Raw genomic sequence first — 18979 nt, 5'->3', positions numbered from 1 at the left:
TTAAAATTAAAAAATATCTACAGATATGTATCGAATTGTTTTTATGTTAGTGATTTTAATCACTGTTATATATCATTTATACCGGACCCAACTATACTAATTCACCACTGTGCTGGATTTTTTTTTAAGTAATTATTTTTTTGTAAAACAAGTCGATTATTTTCTCTAACAACGAATTTGTGTTTATGTTTAAGTTATTTCATAATTGAAATATTTATTTAAATATATATAGATATGGATATAAGATATTTATATGCGTCCATTGACATGTTAAAAATAGCTAATTGTTGTATAAATGAAGATTACATACCAATTTTGTACGATTCATTAATTCGTTTACAGAGTGAAAATCAATTCATTGCTGTGTACTTATGGGGTCGTTTAAAAACATTGTCAGATGATTACTTTATAGCGTATGGCCATTACTCAAATTTAGTTGATGAGAAAACTTTTTTCTACAGGTTTGTCTATACTTATTGTCTTTTCTCAAAACTATTTGATGACTAATGGCACCTCAGTTCAATAATGGTGCTATGTTTTGTCAGGCTTTGATCAATTTATAAACGAAGTAACCCAAACTAATCTATTAATTAACAAATGATCTATTTTTAACAAATCGTTTTTTTAATGGGGGGTCCTAGAACTGTGGAATCTTGGTTATATGTCCTACTAATATAGACTTAAATCCGACTTAGTTAAGGTCAGCCATTATTATAGAACGTTTTTGATACTTGATAAATATGAATAAATGTTTTCTAACATATGTTTTCAATTTTTTAATTTCTATTAAATATTCCGTATATAATTATAGCATGATTAAGTTTTTAAAATAATAAATTTGAATGATAAAATCTAAAAATGTACACATTAATACACATCTACTCTTTAAATCTTTATTGTAAATATTCACTAATTAATGACCAAGCAGCTTATATTATTTTAAGTTCAATAAAAAGTATATATTAAGGTGGTCTAAAAGTGACAAAAAAAAACATTTTTTTTTAAGTTATACTCCTACACTTGAAAATTGTTCTACCTGGTTTCATATACAATTCTCAAGAAAAAAAGTCAAGCTATATTATATAAATAATTTTTAACATTTCTAATTTTACTTACTAAAGAATTAAAAAATTATATAAAAGTTGAATTGATTTTTTTTTTAAGTGTGTTTGCTGCAATCAGGGTAAATCTTCTGATGCTTAGAAACTACTTGTAAGAGAAACTGAAGTTGGTCCTCATCATGGGTAATACTGGAAGACGGTCGACATTTTGTAAATGAGTGAGTTCCAACATAAGTTTTCCATCCCAGTGAACTGTTAATTTGCTGTTTATTGTAAATGATTCTTTAATAAAATTAGCCATTTTTTGCCTTAATTTCTTACGATGCAGTTTTATCGTACTTTGACTACATGCAAACGTATCAATATTCTCTCCAAGACTTTTTAGTGTAGCTCCAATGATAAAGGTGGCTTGCCGATCATTGACCTTAGTTCTATCTAGCATAGCTGATAATTCTGATGTGATCAAAGGTTTCAATTTCTTTTTACTTTATTTGATTTTTTTTCATTGACAATAAAATCATCGTCGGAATTAGTATTATCACTAAAATGGTTTTCTTCTGTACTTAATGATGTAAAATCATAAAAATGACTCAAATTTTGATTAGTAATTTTTTCTTTATAGAGTTGTTGTTTTTCTTTTCGTTTATCTTTACGATTTTCTTTTTGCGTGGTAAAAACGTCCACTGTAGACATAAAAACTCTTCTCCCTAGCATCCGTTGTGCCAGTAAAAACTGTCTATCTTCATCAATTTTTAATTTTTTTAAAGCATCAGTATCAGCGATATCAAAGAGATTGGCCAATTTTATATGAAACTCACATTCGTGTTGTCGGTGAAGCTCTGTTTTTCTATTTTTATGTTTGAAAAGATTTAGCCATTGATTATAAAGTTTTTTAAACTTTTTTAAAGCAATATCTTTTCGAGTTGTCGGCATTCTTGCTTTATTCCAAACAAATGTAACTTCTTCGATTACTTTATTGCATGCATATTTAAACGAATTTTTTTCAATGCATTAAATATGAAAGAAAAACTCTAATACTTCATTATTAGACGGCAAACGATTACCTGGTACAGTTGAAATAGGCTGACCAATTAAATAAATATAAGTATTACTTCACGTTGTCATTTTTATTTTTACTGAATAAATATATATATAATTAAATTAGCACTGATTCACATTTAAAGCACACTGACAATTAACATTTAGAGAGACACGAACATCAAAACAGCGCACTGTCAACTAAAATATAATTCTACATTGATAATAGACGTACGTCAACCTTTAATACATAGTCATAGTATAATAAGTTATACACTGAACAATACATAGGAATAACCCTGTCAAAGGTGTAGATAAAATGTTTTATTTATTGATATAGTAATAATACAGTCGTATAAGAAAATATTTCAATTGCGATAATACTAATACTTATAAGTATAGCATAGGAAAAATACCGTAGGTTATTCTGTACGATAAAAACTTTAAATTGATTGGGATGGCTCAAAAATAATTTTTTTTTATAAGTATAAATGTAGAAACTATTTTTAAACTCTAGAAAACAAATTTAGATGGTAGGAGGACAAAATTTTATTAAGTAATTTTTTTAGACCACCCTAGTATATATGTATAAAATATTATCAAGGTAATTTTATAATAATAATATAATCAATAACTTGAAACAAAAATAATTTAAAGATATTATTCTGGTATTCTTAAAACATAAATGTTTGACTTAGTGATTATTATTTATTTTTTAGTTTCAGTTCTTATGATTTAAAAATGTATCAATTTTTTATAATAATATAATTCATATTCAATGAGCTTACTTAGAAATTGTTATTATGAGATATATTATGTCATCAAAACTTATAAATTATTTTTTTCTCAAAAATATTTTTATTTTTCAAGTAGTACATATAATAGAATTACTCTATATATAAATCTATGTATGTTTTTTAGCTACACATCGAAGCATTAACTAAAACTAAGTTTTATTCTTTTTTTACATTTTTTATTAATAGAAATAGTTAAAACTTTTCATAATAATATTTGATAAAGTTTTTATCTATCACTAGCCAAGATATCGTCGAATGGATTTTAATGCCAACGGTTTGGCCATCTTACGGAGAAGAAATGGTAGAAACAATGAAAGATCAGTTTGAGGGGGATCCCAAGCATGTACAAACAAACAAACCTATTAATAAACATTCAAGTCAAACATTGTTAGATCAACACGCTTCATCGTCAAAAGTATCTTTAGAAATGTACGCTGAAGGAGCATCTGGCAACGACGAACAATCCATTAAAGACGAACAAGTTCGGAATAAAGATGTACGTGTCAGCGATGTCATATCCATGGACGAAATGGATGAAGAAATTTTTACCGTATAATATTTAACTAATACATTTTTAATCCAAATAATAAGTTCATATTATGAGTACTTTAGTACTTTATATAGAGTGTGTAGTAAGTAAGGAAACAGGTAAATTGTTATAAACAATGAGAACAATAGAAACCCGTTATCTTGCTTAATGAACACTATATAGATAGGAATGGGGCATTAGTGATATTTTTGGAAAGTTTTATTACGCTTCCTTTAAACATATTTTTATAAAACAATACAAAATATTTTCCTAAATTTATGGGAAACTTGAATAAACGCTTGAGGGTATCCACCTTTTATACTTATGTGAGGAGTTAAAATAAATTATTATTATTAGAATCCTAAAGATTCGTACGCCTAAAGCAAAATTATCAGAGGATTCTACACAATTTATTTCTCATCTTTTTTTAATAAATTCTAGTGTCACTGCAAATAAACATAATAAATTTAAATCACAGATTTAAAGTCCCAAAACGACCTTGACTTCACCTAAGATAAAAGACATCTTTGATCATTTTCTTGGTGTGTAATAGACCTTAAATGCAGAAGACGAATCAAGAATTGAAAAAATATTAGTAGAGGAAGATAGGTTAGCTATAATAATAACCATGATAGACAACGAAGTTCATATAGTACCAAGAGGTTACTTGTACAAACTTTCCGATGGAAGAGTAGTCAAAGCACCGTATTTTAAGGGTATCTACGCTACTTAAAAATTATTATAAATAGATTTAATTAATTATACAAATCAAATATTATTTATTAAAGGTTTAGATTATTCTGAAATCTGTGATCTAAGAAACTTCCTACATCTCAAGTCTACTTTGTCTGTACCTAAATCAACCAATGAAAACAATGACAAACCACGATGTGATTATAACGCAGCAGTAGACTTTTTGGAACCCATTGATAAAGATATTCCAATAGGTAAAATAAACACAAATCTAGACTGTAATCTACATTTTATATAATTTTTGTCTAATAACTCATGGCATATTTTGTATTAAAGGTTGCTGGGCAGCACAAACAGTGTTCAATAGATATTTTGTATTAAATAATCTTTTATGGCCAGGAGCTGTATTTTTTCAAGATATGAATACAAGTATACATGGATTTTTTTATAATGGAAATGGAATAAAAAATTTAGACTTACCATTTATGTTACCATGTTAAATCATAAAGAGTATTTGTTTAAATATCACTCATTTTAATTTAAATATAATAATTTTTAAAGATATATTTTTCAAAAAATTAATATAAAGAAGGGAGTTTACGTCTACCTCTAAGAGTATAGTTCTGACAGTAAGTTGTCGATTACAAAAGTAGTTAACGTTTTTTTTTAAAAGTTTAAATAGTCTTTACATCAACAAATAAAAATGAGTTCTGATAAAAAAGTCAACTAAATTGCTGAGTATATTCGTTTTGAATATCCCCAATTAGGTTATTCCAAAGTAACAATTAAACATAATTAGGTAGTCAATATTTATGAAAAAAATGATAAAAATCCAAATTACTTAAAACGGTAGCACAGTGTGAACATTGCATAGTTAGAACAAGTATAGATGAAACTGACAGTAATTAAAATGACTATCATAAGAAATACTTTGATGAAAATCTGTAGATAGTGTTTAATTTTAAGAAATTGGTAGATTATTCTAAAATAAAAATTAACTCCAATTTCCTAATTTATACCCTGATTACATGTTTTATATAAGTATAATATATGAATAATTATTCAATAAATTTGTTCAATTTTAACGGTGATTTGCACATAAAAGATAGGTCGTCGAAACAAAATTTTTTTTAACTTATACTACGGAACATTCTCAAAAGTTAAGTTGATTTTTGTGAAAAAGTTGCTATTTTAAATTCCCCCTTCCCACATAGTAATTTCGATATATTAACATTGTCAAAATATTCTTACAAAATACTTTTTAAAATATTTTGAAGCAAATCTTTCTTTATGGTTTCAATCCGTAGATTGGTTTGTAGCCATCTTCCATATTTCTCTATTATACACTTTCCTTTTCATTTCTACATATGAGTTGCATCCTTGGTTTTTTATTATCTGTTGTATATATTCTAATCTTGGTCTTCTTCTATAGTTCTTCTCCTCTACGCTTCCTTCTATAATCAGTTTTAACAATCCTTTGTGCCGCATTATGTGGCCCATCCATTCATTTTGTCTCCTAACTATATTATTCCATAATAACTTCTTTCCTTCTGTTATTATTTTCAGTACCTCTACATTGGTTATTTTGTCCATCCAACTTATTCTTAACATTCTTCTATAGCACCACATTTCAAACGACTCTAGCCTTTTTTGTTCTTGTGTTGATATTGTCCAGGTTTCACATCCATAAAGGGCTATACTACATACATATGTTTTCAAAAATTTCTTTCTTGTTTTTAAGCTAATGTTTCTTGATGTAAGTAGGTTTTTCTTGTTGTTAAAGGCTATATTAGCATGACAAATGCATTTTATTATTTCACTCCTATTTCTCTCATCATTGAAAATTGCGTTCCCCAGGTATGTAAATTCTTCTACTTGTTTTACTGTTTGGTTTCTTCGTAGTTTTATATGTACTTTGGTTTTATTTTCCCTTCCATAGACGAGTACTCTTGTTTTTTGAACGTTTATTTTCATACGCAAATTCCTAATGAATATTTCATCCATAGTTGATCTAAATCTTCCTCATTTTCAGCAATTAAGGCTATGTCATTGGTGAAGCGCAAAATACTTATCTTCTGACCGTTGATCTTTATCCCTAGATTGGTATCTTCTTTTATCATATCTATTGCTTGTTGAATATATGCCTTGAATATAATTTGAGATAGCGTGCATCCTTGTCTAACTTCTTTATTTATTTTTGATTCTTCTACTTTATCTTGAATTTTTGCAACAGCTACTTCATCTTTATATAATTTATACAGCAGTTTCCTATCATCGTGTTTTATTCCCATTCTTGTCTTCATGTTAAACATTAACGTCACATCATCAAATGCTTTTTCAATATCCACAAAAGTTATGAATCTTTGTTTATCTTTCCTAATCCCTTTCTGAATAATTATTCTCAATACCAAAATTGCTACTTTTGTTTTCATATTTTTCCTGAACACGAATTTGTCCTCCGTTAGCAATTGTTCTATTTTGGATTCAATACGTTGGAATATAATAATTGTTAATATTTTAGAGGCATAGGATAGCAGGCTAATTATAAGGAATTCTCTAAGGGCTTAAAGCAGAACCTTGGTGCACCCCTACTCTTACCCGAAAAAAGAAAATGGTCCAATTTTAAAAAAAGTATAACAATTAAAAGAAGTAAACATTAATTATTTATGAAAAAATATTGTATTGATCTGTAGGGATTAACAAAGATGTTAAATAACATGTCACAATGAAACACTACAGATCCATACATTTTTCAAAAAGTTATAGTAATTTAAAGTTAAAAAAATTAAATATAAAATCGTAAATTTTAACACCAAAATTGCATGTTTTATAACTACAACAACCATTTGCCACATATACACAAAATTCATTAACTTTAAGAACCCGTAAAAATGCAAAATACTAGAGAATTCGTAAAAGTTCAAAAAATTTGAGAAGTCATTGAAATATGTAAACAAAAACATATGTTTTTGTTTATTTCAGTATACGCTGTTTTTATATTTTAACAATTTTTAAAATTGTAAATGGCAGTATATATAGGTACCGGTCATTGAGTGTGTGTATACGCCACAAGCACAAATGAATCGGTTTTTTCAAAAAGGCCATATCTCCATAAAATTTTATTTTTCAGAAAACGTAAAAAACTGTTTTTAAAGATCAAAATAAATTCTGATTAAAATTGAATAAGGGTTGAATTATTGAATTCCCTTATAAAAAACCAACTATAGTGTAATATTGACTATTTATACCTATTTGATTATTTTATGAGGAAATGAACGTGTTTGAGATATGGCTTTTTCCAATGGATTGTAAATTTTCATTGATTATGACCTCGCGACTCTGATCAATTGTTTATTGTATATCGTATAAAATTAAATAATTAGTCTTACAAAATATACTGTGCAATCTTTGTAATAATTTTATTTATAAACTTCAAAATCACTTCTTTTTAGTTAATTTATTAAACAAATTATATAGTTTACTTTTTGATAACTATTTATATGTAAAATAACAATAAAAACAATTTTTATATAAACTTTTTAGTTTGAAAAAAAAAAAAAAATATAGTTTACTTTTTAACTACCAAATATGTAAAAAAACAAATTTTTCACATATTTTCTTGAAAATCTTCTTCAGGGATTTCATCTTCGTTTGTTGTTGACCATTTAAAAATGTCGTTCTAAAAATCTTTCTTTTCTTCTGGTATGTATTGAATTAATTAAAATCTTAACAAATAAAATTGCTGATCAAGTTATTTTTGGAGAAATTGCCTTTTAGAATGCTCTCGTTATTTTTAGACTATAACGAGTTGTTGGAGATAAGACGATTTCGCAGAAAATATGCATTATTATTACATAAACACATCTATCACATAAAAGTAGTTTTGAAAAAATGTGAAGAAATGGCCTTTTCAAAATGACCGATTCAAATGTAATAAGCGTGCAGTCCTGCGATTGTACATTTAATAAAAATCAAATACAATAATATGATATAAAAAATACCAACTGTTAACAAAATGTATACATATTCTTAAATCTTTTTTTCAAGAGCTGATCTCCATACCCCAAGCCTGTGATTAATTCCCTTCCTATATTCTTTTATTAGCACTATATTGTCAGCAAGCGACATGCACCATGGCTCCTCTTTTGTATTTCTCTAGTAATATCATCCACCACTATAGAAAATAAGTAGTAAAGCTGATCCTTGGTTAATTCCTACTCTTACCCTAAAACCTTCTGTTACTCCTCCCACACTTCTTACACTTATATCTTCTATTATATTAATGTACCTTTTAGGGACTCATTTTTTCATTAATACCTACTTTAAAACCTCTTTCGGTACTCTGTTATACGCTTTCTCCAAATCTATAAATACCATACACAGTTTTTTCTTCTTTTCCCTAAACTTTTTTATTAGTTGCCTCACACGAAATAATGACTTCATTGTTGACTTACCAGGTGTAAATCCAAACTAGTTTTTAGATACCGATGTCTCATTTCTTATTCTCTTATATATTAGCATGGCACGGCACCTCGTTTCGCTCTAGACTGGAGCTGACCCGCGTCTCTTTCGATATCAGCCTTCTACCTATTAATATGACAATCGGTTGTCATCGGGTGTCTCCCCGCCCTTGACACAGTGACAAGGCCGCTGCCGACAATGTATTACTGATGATGCGTTCTGTTCCGTTTCGGCGTACACCTTAAGTAGTTACTCCGTTTTCGTCTTAGTTTTTTGTTCTCATAAAATTATACTTTATCTATAGACTTATATAACTAATTGTTCGCATTATTACGGTTGTGTTCTTTTTGTTTCTGTCGTAAATCTATAGTTATATATATATATATATATATATATAGAATGGAACTGATCTAACTGACAACTCATATAACTTATGATCTACATAACATTTTATACTTTTTTTTTTAATTAATTTTTACAATATAGAACTATATTTGAAATATGTTTTATCAACGTTCCTCTTGAGAAAATCTTCAATTTTCAACTCCACTTCAGTTACATTCGCATTATTCCGCATTTGTCAGAAAAAGTAGATGAACATAAATGACAATTAAATCGTATACCATCATGGATTTTTCTATGCCTCGTTTTTGGCGACATATACTTTTTCACAATTGTCACAAGAAAAATTTTTTAAGACGTTTAACTGACACAGCACTATTAATTTTACTCAAGCAACAATCCGTCTTTTATGCGAAAACACTCATTTGTGCGGAAAAATCACATATTTTCATAAGGGAGTCAACAAATCACAGATCACATATCCCCGTAGACTAACCCGTTCCTTCACAACTTAAAATTTTTTAACTCTTAATTACTTATTAATTACAATTTAAAAAGTAATTTCTAAAAAGTATTCATTTTTTCATAGTATATGCCCCCTTCCTATGTGATCGTGTACCCCCATATGGTAACTCTTGGTAATATATTACTCTTAACCCCCCATACTTGTGATATCCACTGTCAAGAGAGAGAGGAGAGCCCCCTCCATTACACTTTTAACCTTTTCTTGGAAAGGGGGCCCAATGCCGTTCAACATATCCCCCGTCCGTTTACACCGCCCATCAATCTAGGGAGAGGAAACGGCCGGGGCCGTTTTGAGGGTATGAAAATCATACTTTATACAACTACTCTCGTTCCCTGTAGATGGGGGAAATCTCCAAAAAAATTACAAATTTAAAAATCGCAAATTTTTTAATTTTTTTTTACTTATAACTGCCATAACTTTTTTAAAATTAAATTTTTTATAGATTCATTATTTGAAATATTGTTTTTATAAATCTGACACTTTACCTAGGGGGGATTTAAAATGACAACTTTTTCACAAATAACTTAAATTAAAGATAGTGTAACATACTTTATCATTGGAAAAAAAAATCGGACTTTATTTTGTCTTCACGGTAAAATGTCTACCAAATGCTACTTTTGTGTGAAAATTCTCGATTTTGTATTTTTAATTTTTAATTATGCTATATTAATAAATAAATTTTTATTATGATATAACTTGTTGAAAAATATATCGACCTGAAATTTTTTTGTGTTCTTTTTTATATGTATACAAATTAATTTGAGGGGTATGCACTAAGCATACCCCTCAAAAATTTCAAAATTCTGGAACACCCTACTGTATATATATATAAACTCTTATTATATATTGTACTAATGATTATTATCTCTAGTTTATTCAGGTAAAACAACATTAACGATAACATTAAAGGTTTTTCTGTAAGAATATTAATTTGGGTATTTATTTAACAAACCTAGTATTTCTTTCTTTAATTTAAGTAGAAAAATTTTCCAATATTTGATTTGTAACTTTTTTTATTAATAGAACATGTACATGTACTAAATATTTACATTAAATTATGTCAACTAATTTGAAATAAAAATAAAAATTATGCTTAAAGATTGTTGATGTAAATAACAAAACAACTACTTTTAAAAAAATTTTTAACCCCTTTTTAAACCGATTTTTTGATTTAGATCTTCTCCCATTTTATTCAATACTTCGGGTGATAAACAATAAGTTCTCTTTTTTATTGCTATACATTCATATTGTGTCGAATTGCGAATAATTTTTGTGCTTTGTTTAGTTACCTAAAAGTAAAATAAATAATGTTGATAAATAAAATTGCTTAAAATACTTCTCTGCCTCCCAAAATTATATTTAGTTGTTCCACTGAACGTATTAATTGGTATGTCTTATAGTTATGTATTTTAAATATACATATACTATTTTCGAATAAAAAGCACAAGTAGTAGTTGATAAGTGTGTAAATATTTAGGGTAAAAAATTAAATAAAAAATTTTTTAGACAATATATTTGTTAACATTGTAAGGGCAAAATTAAATGATTTTTAAATAAAACATTTTTTATACGTACTTTACAATATTTTTTTGATTTACTTAAATTGGGATCTTTTTTTTTTTTTTTTGTATTAATTGATGTACTACTTGTATACAATTCTGGCGTTAGTGGCACTCTTTTTCTCAAATTCATAGTCGTTACACCAGGATCGCCGGCTGAAAAATCTGGTAATACTATATTTTGATTTTGTTTTATTAATTTCAAGTATTGCTTTATTTCGTTGATATTTTTTTGTTCGCTGTTCAAACAATTCCTGTTTACATTTTTATAAACTCAACTATTGCGTAAGGACTTTTAAAATGATTGTTAAATAACGCAAATTTAAAAAAAAATCTGCTTTTCATAATTTTAACATTGTTAAAATGTATAAAAGAATTGATCTCTTGTGACTTTTAATTAAAACTAAAATATATATTAAAATGCTTAGTATAACTTATATTTTTTATATAGACTATATTTTTAATTTACCTATTTTTTGCGATTTAAAATAATATAATTACTATATTGTTCAAAACAACAAAAAACACAATACAATGATGAATAGTTTCATGAATAACTTTAATAAAAAATTGAAATAATATTGAGATTTTTTTTATTATCTTTTAGGTACATTTTTTTAAATATATCAATCATTCAATTGATCAAAAAGTGTTATTATGTTCATCCCTCTAACTTTATAAAAGTGTCAACTCTATTTTTTCAAATAGAAATGTATATTATTAACTAGTTTATTTAATAGATAATGATTTAATTAAGAAAATGGCTGGTCGATAACCACTTTTGGACCAGTATTTCGGATGTTATTGACATTTTATTAGAGACTGGAGGTAATTAATAAGTGTTGTTATTGATTTTTAATATTAGTTAGAGTAGCCTTAATTTGCCCATTCTATTAATCCCAGGCGCGTATTCAGCATACATTTGTAAGGAGCGATTTAAAATGAGACAAAGTATTGTAATTTCCCATGTAGCACCATTAATATAAGTTATTATGTACTAAATCTGTAAAAAGTTAAAGTTAAGTTAATTTAAATGAATCAGGTAACTCATCTTTTTTTTGATGGGTTAAACTTTTCATTTAACTCTTTACTTTTTAAAAAGAATTAAATTCATGTACATCATAGACTGTACAAATAAAGTTAAATTCCATTGTAGTAGCTTTTAGCTTTAAAGTCTTATTCTTAAAATGAAAGAGAATTTCTCATTGCTCCCTCTACTTAAACGTTTCTTTTAAGCTGAAAAATGCGCATTCTTTCATATGATTTTAGTAGTTATTTTTGAAGTGTATGTCGTAAACTACAAAAATAACTATTAAAACCATACTCATTTAAAGTTTTTAAAGGTTGCCATTTTTTTCACTTAACCCTTGTTTTAAAAGCCGTTCTTGCAAATTTTTTATAGTAATTTTTAAATTTTCGATCTGTTCGTTCTTTTCTATGAGCAGGTTATTTTTATTCTCGTACATCATACGGGCGATAGAGAGTTCAGACTTGAGAGTTTGTTCTAAAATTTAATTATTAATTTCATTATAAAAAATATACAGCTAATAAAATTAAAATATGTAAAATTTTTTACCCCTATTACGTAATTCTTCAATATCTTCATTTAATTTATCAACCACAGTTTTGTGAATTTTATCTATTTTTTCTTTTTGTTGTCGGAGTTCTTCTTTAATTTTTAATTCTACAATTACCTTACTTTTATTTTCCTTTAATTTTAAATCAAATATTTCATCGCTCAGTTTATTACTGGTACTTTTTTCTTTTTTTATGATTAATTTTAGATGATCTTGCAAAATTTTTTGTAGACTCAAATTTTTATTTTTTAATTTAGATACTGTATTAGTGTACATTCGAATTTGATATTCCATTAGTTCATCAAGCATATTATTTAAACATTTAAACTCAATTTTCAAAACTCCTCTTTCTTTTTCTGTCTCTCTTTTGTGTATTTCTGTTAATTCATTTTCTTTTCTAGCTATTTTCTCAAACATTTCAATTTTAAAATTTCTTTCATTTTGTTCAGCATAGCATTTTAGTTTTAATATTTCTTCTTTTAATTGAATATTTAAATTTCGTTCTTTTTTTAATATTTGATCAAAATTATGTTCTTCAAACACATTATTTTCAGAGAACTGTTGTCGCTCAACGTTTAATCGATTAAATTCTTGTGGCACTTGTTGAGCTCTGCTAGCACATATCTTATTAATATCAGAATATACCGATCTTAACAAATCTAATTGTTTACATCTATCTTGGTCTATTCTGTGAACATCTGAATAGAGATTTTGGATTTCGGTTTTATTGTTGATTGATGTGGTGAAAAATTGATTTAGTAAATCTTCAAAATCATCTAGACTATGAACGGTTTGTTTAAGTTTTTCAGTTAAGTTTCTATCGTTTTCTTCAACACGGTTTTTATTAGCCTGTAGATTATTGATAGTAATTAGAGATTTATTGAAATTTCTAAAATGAGACTATGAAACAACGTTTAAAAGCGTTTCAAATACGTTTATTTATATATGGTATACATGATTGCTACACATTAAGTTATTTATATATTTATTTTAGATTATAGTACCTTGGTCTAAATTTTGCCAAAGTGTATGAGCTTTATTTTGATAAAATTTATACTTTTATTATATATTTTCCTTTGTTATTGAAGGTTATTTGAATATAAATTATACTTGTGGTATAAAAGGATAAATATAGTTCACGAAGAAAAAAATCAACAAAGGTTCTAAAATAAAAATATTAAAAGCCCCAAAAATTTGTTTGGCACAATATTCCGCAATTTCTAGAGCTTTGTCTGTCTATATTGCTAGCTATTAAAATTATATCACTCTGCCAATTTAGACCTTCTCTTTCGTAACTATAAACAAAACTCTGTTTATAAAAAAACCCAAATAAGATCCAATTAATATTATTTTATAAATCTTGAATTTTAACGTGGACTTAAAAAAAATTTTGCTTTCAGGATAAGCTTACTGAAGAATTTTTATATTCGCTTATAATATTTTTTAAATAAATAATTTCATTTTTGTATTGTTGCAAACGATCTTCGAGATTTTTTTCTCGTTGTTTCATTTTCCTTAAACCATTCAATAAACTAAACAATACAAAATATTGCACCATTACTTAAACTATTTTAATGAATTAGACTTATTAAAATAATTTCACCTATATTTTTCCATTTGAAATTCATTGGATAATTGTTTTTTTGTTTCATAAACACAATCACTGACAAACTCGTTTTTGCTATCTAATTCTTGTTGCATTTGAGTTAGTTTCTTAGAAAGGTGATGATTTTGCATCGTCAATTTTTTGGAAACTTGTCCATTTAAATACTTCTATAATAAAATTATTAATTAATAATTTATAAAAAATTACTTGAATTACATTTCATAAATAATAATCTATTCAACCTCTTAAAATCAGAAGATTACATTAAATTGTTCTAACATAGCCTACCCTGAAATTTTTTCTAGTAATGATAGAGAAATCTTACCCATGTAAAGTACCAATATCCAATTAGAATTTTTAGAACAGTTAATTAGATATCTATAAAATTTTTAGTATTATTATATTCTAAATCAAAAGTTTTTTGAATTTATTTAACTTCAAAACATTAAAAAAGCTACACGTGTGTATAAGTATAATCTAAAATTTTACTGCACAAAGCTGAATTATAACGTATTTATTTCAAACCTCTTTTAAAAAGTGACAATAATAGTTGATTAAATTCTGATTTTGATATACGTTGACTTCTTGATTATTTATATTATTCATTGAATTATCCGTTATTTGAAGTCATAAAAAAATTAATGAACTTCAAGAATAATACTATTTATAAATATTTTTGATATTAATAATGACTTAACTCATTTACTTTGAACTATAACCAAAAATTAAGTTAATTTTTAAGCATAAAATAATTTATAGATATAACATATATTTACTTATTATATTTTTATTATATTATAATACTTATAAATTATTCATTAATCCTATTTATAAATTGGAATTTTTATTAGCTTAGCAACTATATGTATTTTAAACGTAAAAAGTTTTTGGTTGCTAAGATTATTTTGGTAGTATTACTTTACAAAAGAAACAGTAATGAAAAACTCAAGCATTTATCTGTTGTTAATTTAAAATGAATTTAGTAGAATAAGGAAAATGAATCTTACGAATCACATTGACGTTGTACACGAGTTCTTTGAATAAATTTTAACTTGTTTGATTGTAACGTGGATACCAAAGCTGATTTTGGTAATAAGTCTAGGTTTGTAAATTCTATTTGACTTCAACAGTACGAACATTAATTTCTTATAGCTTTCGGCATTTTATATAGAAGTATAAGGCGAGAGTAGGAGGGTAAATGTACGCTGAATAATTAGACACAATGATAACATTTTTAAATATTAATTAAAAGAAATTTTATCTTTATGTCCAATTTCAAATTTGTATGCTTGTAGTACAGATAAATATTTCGTACCATTTGGTCAAATACTGATTTTTTCATGTGGTTATCTCCAACTAAACGAATAAATACACCTTCTATATTTTATAAATAAGATTGTACTAATAGTAATTTATTTAAACACAAATTCATATTTGTCCCAGTACATTTAAGTATTGTATAAAATGTGTTTCAGTTGTATTATTAATTAAGTATATTATAATTTGGATTTTTTAAGAATTTATGATTTATTTTTATCTAACGACTTCACCAATAAAAAATTTACTAAACCAAATAATCTTGTTTCACGTTTATATAATCATGAAACATAAATTATTGATACTGACGTTAAAAAGTAGTAGTAAATTCTTAAATTACCTTCAAATGAGAAAACATAGTGTGATAAATCAAAAATAAAAGAATAGTAAATAGATAAATAATATATTGATAAAATAATTTAAGTTTAGAGTTAAAGGTAATGGTAGTGTTATCTCTGGGGTTGCACAATATTGAAAAAATGATATTAAATATCCCTATAAAATTTTATAATTTATTAATGGATTATTAGGCAATTAGATTGTCTATGATTTGAAAGCATGAATTAAATTTGCTATTATCTTATATCCAAATTCATGTAATAATGTTTTAAGAAATCCAATATTGATTCGGTGTAATGAATGTATTGTATAAACTTTTACAGTGCGTGTTTATGATAATTTAAATAACTTTAAATAATACGATTTAGTTACATGAAATCTACAACTGATTTTTATACGTAAAAGATTTTAAATACTATATTTTTATTTGAAATATAATTTTTATGATGTACCCTTAAGTGGTATAGTGTTCCGGCCCTGACTCCTTGAATGGATGAGGCATATGTCGTAGTATACTCGTTACTAAGATAATATGAAATAATAGAGGGCTGCTCTGTTTGTATCCACAATATTAGTGGAAGATGAATAAATCTTTTCATTTTAAATAATTAGCGCTTTTTTTTTATAAATTCTATTCATATCATTTAGATATCATAATTCTTATCAAACAAATAATTTAAATATAAAACTTAAACAAACGCATAGTGTTGTTTAATATAATTATTACACACAATTATATGTGGGGGTAGGCCATCATCGCAGATGTCGGTTGGATTTGAATCCCGACCTTTTTTTCTGCTGGGGCAGTCTATTGAAAGATGCCTCTCCTTTCTGCACCTTTAGCAGGCCTTCGACCTGTCTGGTCCCTTGCAAGCATAGTCAATGTGCCCACGTTCCAAACATCTGTAGCACTGACGACCATTGTCAAGAATCCTCAGCCTACAGGATGTCCAATCACCCGGACTCGGCCTAAGGCTGCTAGGCGATGAGCTACTCTGAGAGGCCCCTCGCACCTCGCATACCGCCCTTTACCGCCGATGTTCGTACGGACCGTGATTGGTCCCATATGCAGCGGTAGATCCCCATCAGGAGGCTTCAGGGCGGTGCACATCTGGCTCCTCCTGCCACTCCTCCACGTCCAGGAGAAGGATAGTGCAGGACATCAAAAGCCAGACGCCAATAACCCGGGCACTACAGAATACCTCATCGTATGATCCTCTATAAAGAAGAAATTTTAACATTAATTTATTTATCTACTTGTTTTATTTGTTCTAAGCTCTCAGATTCTACTCCCCGATAGAACCTTTATACTGACAAATTAATCAAACCCAATAATACAGCTTAGTTAAGTAATCACTCCATTATTCTTTTCTTTTATAGAGAGTGTTCAGTAAGTAAAAAAACGGGTATATATCATTAAATAAGTAAAAAAAGTTTTAATGTCAAAATTTAGCAATTTCAAAAATCGTAATTTTTTAAATTTACAAGATATAAGTAATTTTTTTGCTTTCGATTTTTGAGGCTAATGTCTATAATTAGATACAATTTTTAATTTTTTGACGTATCGTTGAAAAAAATCGGTTCATTGAGCCTTGAGAAAAAGTAGGGGTAGTGTGAGACACATCATGGTAAAATTAATACCTCACCGGGTTCCCATCAGAGTTAAAAAACAAATGTATACTCAATTATCTCATCTTATTAATTATTGAAAAATTCAAATAATAAAGAATATTTTATCTATTTTTTACAAAAAGAAATGAAATAATATAAAGTCAAGCATTCATAATTTTATATTTATTATTTAAAGATAGTGTCAAACTGGCTCACCTTGCTACCCGGTAATTCCAGGTGGTCTTTAAATATTATTCATTATTATATTTTAATTTAATTTATCAATTTTTTTATCAAGTAAATTATAATTTTTGAAAAACATCATGTTTAGGGAAGTAAGATATAGAGTTCTTTGTTTTTAAAAAATTGTTAAAAAAACTCCAATTTACTATAGTTAGGTCTCTAGCATGAGCCTGGTAGACATTATTTAATATATTGTACTGTACTTAATTATACTTAAAAATCTTAAATAAAATATTTATATTAATATTAATACAGTAAAATGTGTATTGTGTATAAGTTCTAAAGTAGTTTTATGTCAGTTCATTGTATATTGTTTAAATAAAGCTGAAACTTAAAATTTAGTTTTATATAAATGATTATAATTTAACATTCATACTAGTAATAATTAAAATAACAGCCGAGCAAAACAAGTGTAAATTATGTCTATACCCGTAAACTTCATAAGATCTATGGTAGAATTTACAATACATATAAACTCTTTGTTTTCTCATATGAAGTCATATTTCATCGGTTTAAAGTGTAATCCGTGGATTTTAATAGAAGAATCATTATAAAAATTAAGGCAGTGAAAATTAAATCCTGATATTTATGCATTATTAAATAAATAAATAAAAGTTTACTAAACAAATTTTAATCAATGATCGTAGTCAAAATTGAACAATACAAACAAAAATATTTGATTTCATACATTGTTTTTAATGTTAAATTAATTTATATTAACGTTATATACAACTAAAGGCTGGTAAGATTAATTAAATTCTGGGTGTTAAATAAATTATTATTGATCTAGTTCACCCATTGGTTCGTCTTTTATTTCTTTTCTTTTCTTTTTTTTTAAGTTATTTATTTTATTTTACTATAAACAAATATTGGAAATTAATTAAAAAAATTATTAATTTTTTTTAGGCGACCAAAAAGTATTTTTTTTTTTTTGTATCGAACGTTGTGCATCAATCAAAATGATTTCAATGAGAAAACGTAAAATGGTAGAAATGAGTTTACCTCAAATAAAAATTAATTTTAACGGTAAAATTATTTCGGTATCGTTTATTGTTTTTGAATCTATTATAAGACGTGAAGTTTCTAAGTTTATATCTACTAATATAAAATTAGAAAAAATAATATTAGATCGAGCTCATGTTTTGGATAAAGAAATCTGGAAAAAAAAATATAAATTAGCTGAATTAAAAACAAACGAATGTGAATTTGTGTTAAATCACCTAAAGAAATCGTTAAGATATGATAAAAATGCACGCGCAAAGAAGATCACATTTACAATA

At 26.5% G+C, this 18979-nt stretch overlaps 1 protein-coding gene across 1 annotated transcript; it reads left to right on the top strand.

Moving 5' to 3' along the window:
* The first annotated feature begins 234 nt into the window (after positions 1-234).
* On the top strand, positions 235-4623 carry LOC126897931 (radial spoke head protein 9 homolog). Its single transcript, XM_050671877.1, has 5 exons — positions 235-461; positions 3137-3446; positions 3979-4141; positions 4214-4372; positions 4455-4623. The coding sequence occupies exons 1-5, from the start codon at positions 235-237 to the stop codon at positions 4616-4618; spliced, it is 1023 nt and encodes a 340-aa protein (XP_050527834.1). The 3' UTR covers positions 4619-4623.
* The last annotated feature ends 14356 nt before the right edge of the window (positions 4624-18979 follow it).

This window comes from Daktulosphaira vitifoliae, unplaced genomic scaffold (genome assembly GCF_025091365.1).
Source record: "Daktulosphaira vitifoliae isolate Bord-2020 unplaced genomic scaffold, ASM2509136v1 Scaffold_2, whole genome shotgun sequence".
NCBI classification, from domain to species: domain Eukaryota; kingdom Metazoa; phylum Arthropoda; class Insecta; order Hemiptera; family Phylloxeridae; genus Daktulosphaira; species Daktulosphaira vitifoliae.
The sequence above is the reverse complement of the archived record's forward strand: the minus strand, read 5'-3'. Positions and strand labels throughout refer to the sequence as shown.

Bases quoted from the DNA above. Each gene is read 5' to 3' on its own strand.
- LOC126897931 (XM_050671877.1), top strand. From the start codon at position 235: ATGGATATAAGATATTTATATGCGTCCATTGACATGTTAAAAATAGCT. The intron at 462-3,136 runs GTTTGTCTATAC...ATCTATCACTAG, and splicing joins GAGAAAACTTTTTTCTACAG to CCAAGATATCGTCGAATGGA. The intron at 4,373-4,454 runs GTAAAATAAACA...TTTGTATTAAAG, and splicing joins TGATAAAGATATTCCAATAG to GTTGCTGGGCAGCACAAACA.